Raw genomic sequence first — 8003 nt, 5'->3', positions numbered from 1 at the left:
TGGGTTCGTGTAGGATAAAGCGTAATAATGCATGGGGGGGGTTACATTTGATCCGGATCGCTGGGCTCCGGTTCAGCTGGAAGAATTAAGAACCACGCCGCTGATTGGCTCCACCGCCTGTCAGTCATTCCCATCCGGACTGTGGGCGGGTCTCTGCGCCCTGTGCCTTACGAGGGCACAGAGCGAGCTCAGAGCGCAGTCCGAGCAGCTGTCGCGCGCTCATGTGTCTGTTCTCGTTCGTGATGGGAAATATCCACGCACCTTGACTTCCAGGAGACTTCCTGCAGCCGCGGCGGCATGTTTCTGAGCGGCTCCCGGCGCGTCGTTTGACCACAGCAGGCAGAGCGCGAGCGCTTGTGTGAGGGGCTGAAAGCATCCAGAGCCGCGAGGAGAAGCGGGCGGGAGGCTGGTTTCATTCCGGGCGTCCGGACAGAGATGAGGAGGAGGAAGGCGTGTGCGGCGGGATCCCTGCTCGCCTGGAGGCTGCTGCTGCTGCTCAGGTGAGAGATGGAGGCTCCACACACCTTCTCCTCAGGTGAGAGGTGGAGGTTTCACACACCTTCTCCTCAGGTGAGAGATGGAGGCTCCACACACCTTCTCCTCAGGTGAGAGGTGGAGGTTTCACACACCTGCTGCTCAGGTGAGAGATGGAGGCTCCACACACCTTCTCCTCAGGTGAGAGGTGGAGGCTCCACACACCTTCTCCTCAGGTGAGAGGTGGAGGCTCCACACACCTTCTCCTCAGGTGAGAGGTGGAGGTTTCACACACCTTCTCCTCAGGTGAGAGGTGGAGGTTTCACACACCTTCTCCTCAGGTGAGAGATGGAGGCTCCACACACCTTCTCCTCAGGTGAGAGGTGGAGGTTTCACACACCTGCTGCTCAGGTGAGAGGTGGAGGCTCCACACACCTTCTCCTCAGGTGAGAGGTGGAGGCTCCACACACCTTCTCCTCAGGTGAGAGGTGGAGGTTTCACACACCTGCTGCTCAGGTGAGAGGTGGAGGTTTCACACACCTGCTGCTCAGGTGAGAGGTGGAGGCTCCACACACCTTCTCCTCAGGTGAGAGGTGGAGGTTTCACACACCTGCTGCTCAGGTGAGAGGTGGAGGCTCCACACACCTTCTCCTCAGGTGAGAAGTGGAGGCTCCACACACCTTCTCCTCAGGTGAGAGGTGGAGGTTCCCAGGACTAATTTACTTCTAGTGTAAAAGAAAATGTAACATTATTACGTCTAACAACACAATATGGACACTAGCTCTTTACAGGTTTTGTTGAATTACTCACAGGACTGGCACACAAAAGCAGATATTTATAAATAGTTGTAAGGGGTGATTATGAGAAGTGTGAAAATGAAACGATATACAGAAGAGACAGATGTCAACTGGGTGAGTGCAGGTCTTTACAGCTGTCCACACAAGTTTTTCAAGAACTGCTTTAATACTTTTTGTCACAGAATCAACAAGGTTGGAAACAATTCTCAGGGATTCATTTTGACATCATAACATCACACCTATTCACGATGAGAAGAATCTCCTGTTCCAACCACATCCCAATGGTGTTTCATTGCTGTGGTCTTCAAAGCTTTTGGGCCACAACCACCAAGATAACATACGTTTGTGTACAAGAAGACATTTTGGTCCCGACGACTGCTGCTCCCTGGATATTTATTCTTGTTCACACGATTCTCTGTAAACCCTGGAGATGGTTGTGTGTGAAATCCCAGTAGATCTGCAGTTTCTGAAATACTCGGAACAACCTCATGAATCCCCTTTCTTCCTGGTTCTGATGCTCAGTTTGAACTTGACCGTGGCTAAATGTGTTTAGTTGCTGCCATGTCATTAACTGATTATTTGTGTCATGCAGTCTCGTCAGTGGTTTTTGGAAGTCATCAAAGTAAAAAAAACAAAAAAACAAACAGCTTCCTGCAAAGGATCTTTACCTTGGAGATGTGACTGATGTTTATTTTTACTTCAAACGCAAATTTGAAAACTACATCAGAAGTTAGGAAATTTATATTTCATGATCAAGTCACAGAAAAAGTTTCCCAGTGTCTGTGTTGAGGAATGTCGCGGGAGCTTATGTTGGGATTAGAAGGAATAACGTCTGCTTGACTCTGGAATGACAGTGGAGCTTCGGTCTCAGACGATGTGAAGTTTTAGCATTGTCAGATTTCCTTTTTCAACCCCACAAACAGGAACTGTAAAGACCCCCAGGGCATACCGATGCCTCACGATCCCGACATGTTCCCCGGTTGCTCCTCATTTCTTATTACACCAAAACTTTTTACAGGAGATCTTCTGCATTTACCACTGACAGGCTTAACTCGTCTAATTTTAACTGAAAGTGTGGTTTCTCTGAAAGTTTTGGTGAGCTTGAATATAAGAAGCAGCCAAACAGATCAAAGCCTCGGTAAATCTTCTTACTGGGTCATGGATGGATTCTGAGACAAAATTTAACAGGCTTACAGTCAGTCATTCAACGGGAACTGGACCAGAGCCGCAGCCGGCTTTTCATCGCTGAATAACGCCCAAAGACCTTCTTTCTTCCTCTTGTCCTGTCTGTTTGTCTTTCTGATTGGCTAGAGCATCCTGCTGGAGATATGCCTCCTCCAGAGCTCTGAGGGGACTAATTTATTTTATTTCCTCCATTTTTTTTTTTTTTTGCATTATGCAATACATGTGTGCACAGATCGTTTGTCGTTAATGTTTTAGTATTTGCTCCTGTCTCCTCCCTGCATTACATGGCGCCGGATGACTCGCCTCTGGCCTCAATTCCTCATGCGATGGATTTTTAGTCCTCTTTGTGGTGAACGGTGTTCCAGCCTGGAACAATGTGTGAGCCATAGAAGCGACCAGAAAACACTCGTATCTCCGTTAAGGAACTATAGGTACAAGATGTGGCAGCGTTTTCCACAGAGGCAGAAATGGATTTTATGACTTGGTCTGAATGGCTGAAGAGGAAGATAAATACAGCCTGATAAGTGATGTGATTAAGTGGGAGCTAAGGGGGGAGCTAAGGGGAGCTTGACTCTCCTGAAAAGCAGCGGAGCTGCACTGAAGACATTCCGCTTTTATTCTAAGCTCAGCTTTGAGTGTCAGCTAGACTGTTTTTAAGCCCTAAAAATAGTCCACATTTAATTTTTCTTTAAGGTTCCTGAAGTTTCATAGAAAAAAGGATGCAAGAATACCACATCTATTTAAACTGAGTGCAAGTATTTACATCTGAGTACCTGCCGATACAGAGTACCAATATGACTACTAATAAATCCCAGTAAAGTTCACTGGTTAGAAAGTTGGACTAGAATGTCAGATGGACGACTGAGTGCTTAGCTGTGGGATTTATCAATCTGGTCAGTAGGTGTGGGAAAATCGAATCGAATTTTGGGATTTTTTGCTTCACAACTTTAAAATCAAATTTTTTTTTTTTTTTGTTTAAAAACCTTTTTTTTTTTTTTTTTAAATGTTCCATTTTTAATATTTTTGTCATTTTAAAATTGTTTTTATTGATCTTTTTACTTGTCTTCTTGGGCATTATAGCAGCAGAATGATGGTCTGGCTTATTGTGTTGTTTTTTTCTTAACTGAAATAAAAAAAAAAAATGACCAGCAAAAAGTTTTGTACATTTTTTTGTTTTTTGTTTTTAATTGAAAAAAATCAAATTTCGAAGAATTTTGAGAATTTCAGCTTAAATCGAAGCGGCACTCAAAAAAATCGGAATCAAATCGAATTGGGACGAAAGCATATCGTCAGCCCTACTGGTCATGCTGCCATAATTTTTGTTTGCGTTATAATTAATACTTCGTAGCGTGCATGTGGATTGTCTGCACTTCACACAACAGGATTCAGCCAGGTCCTCTGGATGCAATCCAAGAGTCACGTGTGCAGAGTCATGTTTATCTCACCTGGTAGAACTGGTGTCATGTTCTCAGAGTTATCCACTCTTCCTCAGCTCACTTCTGTGCATCCTGCAGAGAAGCATCAAACACAGCTGTTCTACAGTCCTTTTAGCGGACGCTTTTATCCAAAGCGACTTACATACACGTATTTCGATAGGCACATCGGGGGGAAACTTGGGGTTTTTAGTGCCTTGCCCAGGAACACTTTGGCATATAGTCAGGGGAAGCCTGGAATTGATCTCCCAACTTTTGGGACTGCTCTTCCTGCTGAGCTAGAACCGCCCCACAGTGACTAACTTAATTGCACATAAGGGCTACATGTGAGTTATATGCAGGAGTGTCATGGATTTTCATTGGAAGCTTGTAATGCTGTTTGTAAATAAGACCTGGTATGACTGTTGTATTGCTAGGAGATGCATAAGTAATTTATAATCACATGGTTTTAGTTTCACTGTAGTATTTTTATGATACAACTTAGAACAATCAACATGAGATATTCTGATAATAGACCAGCTACATTCACACTGCAGACAAATACAACTTTTTCCCAATGTGTCATTTAGATTTTTCCTTCATTGGAACAGCACAAATCTGATTCATCCAGAATCCCAGTCTACATCATGTGTTGTCTTATTTCAGATCCATTTCCAATGTTCTCAGTTTCCTCAGTCTATGTGATCATGTCACATTTCATTCTATGAATACCTGACTGAAGTGAGACAGACGTTGCAATCGGCACCGGAGTAGGCAGGTCGCGGTAAAATGTAAACAATGAACTTAACAATATTAGATCATAATCTTGTCAACTCTGATTGCACAACAGCTTCACAGCTGATGCTAACACGTGCAGCATCCATGTTTACTTCCATAAACAGAGCGTGCTGCATGTGACATTTTTTTCTATGCATGCAGGTCACTTCAGGGATGTAAACTTATGATAGAAATAATTTTTAAACTATAATGTGAAAAAGTAAAAGATCTAAAAAAAAAAAAAAAAAGCTCAGAATTCAGCATTGAGTAACAAACTGCTCCCTTTGTCACAAACTGAAATCTGTGGGATAGACGTCTGCATTCACATCAGGACAGAACTCGTTCCAAGTCTTTCTGCAGAATTTAAATGAACTTGGCGGGTCAACAATGAGTTACAGTAATCAAGGTGAAAAAGATGATTTGATTTTAGCTGGAAAAATAAGGCTGAACGACACGTTTAAACTGAGCATTAAAACCAATGTTAGAAATTAAATGCTACTCCTAGATTTCAACTGTTTGGGGCAACACTAGGGACAATAGACGTAACAAACTTATTTTTTTGGGGGGGGGGGGGGTAATAATTAGAATGTAAAATCAGATTTTTTTTAAATCAAACTTTTGGAAATTTATACCTATGTAGGATTTAATGTCAGAAGGACAAACTTTTAGACTCATAAAGCTGCTGGAATCTGTGGGTTTTACTGGCACGTACAGCTAAGCATTAAAATTCCATTCATCCATCCATCCCTCCCTTGTTTCAATATGTGGAACAGAGTGCTCTCTATAAATTCAGAAATATTTTGCTGCTGTAAATGAATGTTTGTAAATAATTTTAGTTTATATTTGTAAATCAGGTTTTGCCCTACAAAAAAAAAAAGCTAAAAAAAAAATGGCAGTTTGTAAATGTGCATTAAATGGTCTGCATGGTTGTGGAAAAGATTTGCATTTGTGCCTTGGGATCCCTGAGCTGGAATATGAGAGCTTTTGATAGTATACAAGTACAAGTTGTTGTGAGTTTATGGATGGAAAATGAAGAGCAGAGAGATGAGGAGAGAGGGAAGAGCCCAGTCCATTATAAGGCATCCTTCAGCAGACTAAGCCTTTGGCAGCATAACTGAAGGATGGTTAACCACTTCTAACCATAAGATTTTTCAAAATGGAAAGTTTTTACCCTGACCTTGAAGGCAGTGAAGGTGTCTCTTTCCTAAACTTAAACTGGGAGTTGTTTCTGTGTGAGAGGGGGCTAAAGTTTCTGTCTCCCATTCTTCTCTTAGAGACTCTAGGAACCACATGTAATCCAGCCGTCTGAGCGCAAAGGGCTCTGATGGAATTATTCCACCCAGGACCCCAAATGATGGAGGGGAAAGTTGCAATCAACAATGTAAAAAGTAGCAGAAGATATCTGATTCCAAGTGTAGAGCAAAATCCTAACCTGCAGTGTTCATGTATGTTAACAGCTTTAGAAATACCAAGTTTAAGTTTAAGACTATGTCTCATCTTTATTCAGTTTCTCACATTTTCTTTTAGTTACTGTTTTCTCTGACAGCTTTCAGACACAGATGCAGCTCAGGGGATGCAGCATTTCATAATCGTAATCCATACTATCCAATAATGATGTAGACATTTGTGAACTAACATTGACGGTTGGCACAAAAGCTCTTCTCGTCTTTATCCTTGCTGCAGTTCGGTTTCTCAGATCATCTCTGTCCTCCAGCTGTTCCTCCTCACCTACAACCTTTTCCACATGTCTGATGATGCTCAGCTTTCTTACGTGGAGAACTTTTTTCAGCACATGAAAGTATTGCAGGGGAAATAATCCCTTATTGCACCCATTTAAATGTGTGTCCTCACCTGTTTCTGCTTTTTCATGTTTTTCAGAGTTTACTCACAGTGTATTTTTCTGTTCTAGCTGCTGTTTGTTCCCTTTTATGTAGAAATACTTTGTGGGTTTATCATGGTAGTTTTGTCAGTGTCTTATTTTCTGTAGGAGAGAAAGAGATTCACTTTGCTAAATGTACATTTGCCCTTGTTCTCATGGTGTCTTATAACTGGGGACAAGCATTAAGAGTGAAAACACAAATTGACGACCATTTTTAGGACTCCCCCTACAGGTGGGCAGTGCTAGCTAGCACCATGTTGCTAACACTCGGCCTCCTTTAACTGTTTTTTTTTTTTTTTTTTTTTTCCAAATAATGAGTTTTTTTATTAAGTACTACTCACAAACATCTCGGCTCAAGAGAAACTTTGAAACATTTGAGTGCAAACATGTTTGAACTGTTACATTTTTCTTTTGTTTGTTTTTTGTTCCGTTCATCAAAATAATTAAAGTATAATGCTGACTGGCGTAAAATATGGCTTCAAAGATAAATTTGATTTGTGACAGGTAAGGAATAAGTCTTTACTGAATCTACAGTTATGATTGTAGCCTATGGTACATCATTTAAACATTGAGAAGCTTCGCTTTCCAATTATGTATAACGTGGAAATAAGTGGAAGGGAAACTGAGTAAAATACATATTTATTTTTCATATCCCACTGACTGGATGTCTGGCACCAACAAGATATCAACAGTACCTTAAATTAGATTTAAAAAAACATTACAAGGTAAGAAAGAACAATTAAAAATCTGAACATTAATAGGACTAATTAATTTAAAACACATCAAGAACTTTTAATCTGAGCAGAAATTCCACCCAGTCTGATCCCCTGGTTTTATTAGATTTTTTATATGAATGATAGGAACAGAAACCTAGAGTTCCTCATTTAAAGTTATAGCAAAATGTGGTTGCCATGGGTTCTGTAAGTGACTTTATTGATGCAGATCACCTCTTACAACAAATCACCACCACACTGAAACATTTAATCACAGCAAACCTAATGTCTGTGGACCATCCTTGGCTTACAAAATGTAGAAAAATGTCACATCAGCTTAACAATTTTCAACAACTAACTAGTTGGTCTTAAGTAGTATAGTTACTGAGCAAATGGAGTATTTTAGTGCAGCAGTGTTTCCAGAGATGGAGCCTCTTCATGAGGACCCAGCTCATGTATAGAGCTCCATGAAATCAGTTTTATTTTTCCCAAATGCTGTGATTTTCATTTTTTTCCTCCTGGATTTTTTCTCACTCTGCAACTTCATGATTTAAAGGGGAGATGTGTGTAATCATGTGGTGAATGTTAAAGCTTCAATGGGAAAAAAAATCTTTAATACTCTGTAGAATGACATTAAATGCTTTACCCGCTCTGTACATGCGTAGTCTTCAGTTCTGTGTGAATGCAATACACAAGTTCTACAACAGGTTCAGGGCATGTTCACACTTAAATTTAAAACGGCACCGTCTGTGTGTGTACACAGGCA

At 41.2% G+C, this 8003-nt stretch overlaps 1 protein-coding gene across 1 annotated transcript in view; it reads left to right on the top strand.

Moving 5' to 3' along the window:
* Positions 1-435: 435 nt before the first annotated feature.
* Positions 436-8003, top strand: part of glra3 (glycine receptor, alpha 3) — a gene marked incomplete at both ends in the record, with an annotated part of 57924 nt that continues 50356 nt past the window's right edge. Inside the window, one exon of the mRNA XM_079238361.1 lies at positions 436-500. Within this exon, the coding sequence (XP_079094487.1) occupies positions 436-500 (65 nt within the window). The remainder of the gene's footprint in view (positions 501-8003) is intronic.

The sequence above is a fragment of the Telmatherina bonti genome (genome assembly GCF_933228915.1).
Source record: "Telmatherina bonti genome assembly, chromosome: 3".
Taxonomy (NCBI): Eukaryota; Metazoa; Chordata; class Actinopteri; order Atheriniformes; family Telmatherinidae; genus Telmatherina; species Telmatherina bonti.
This window is presented reverse-complemented; position numbering and strand designations above follow the sequence as displayed.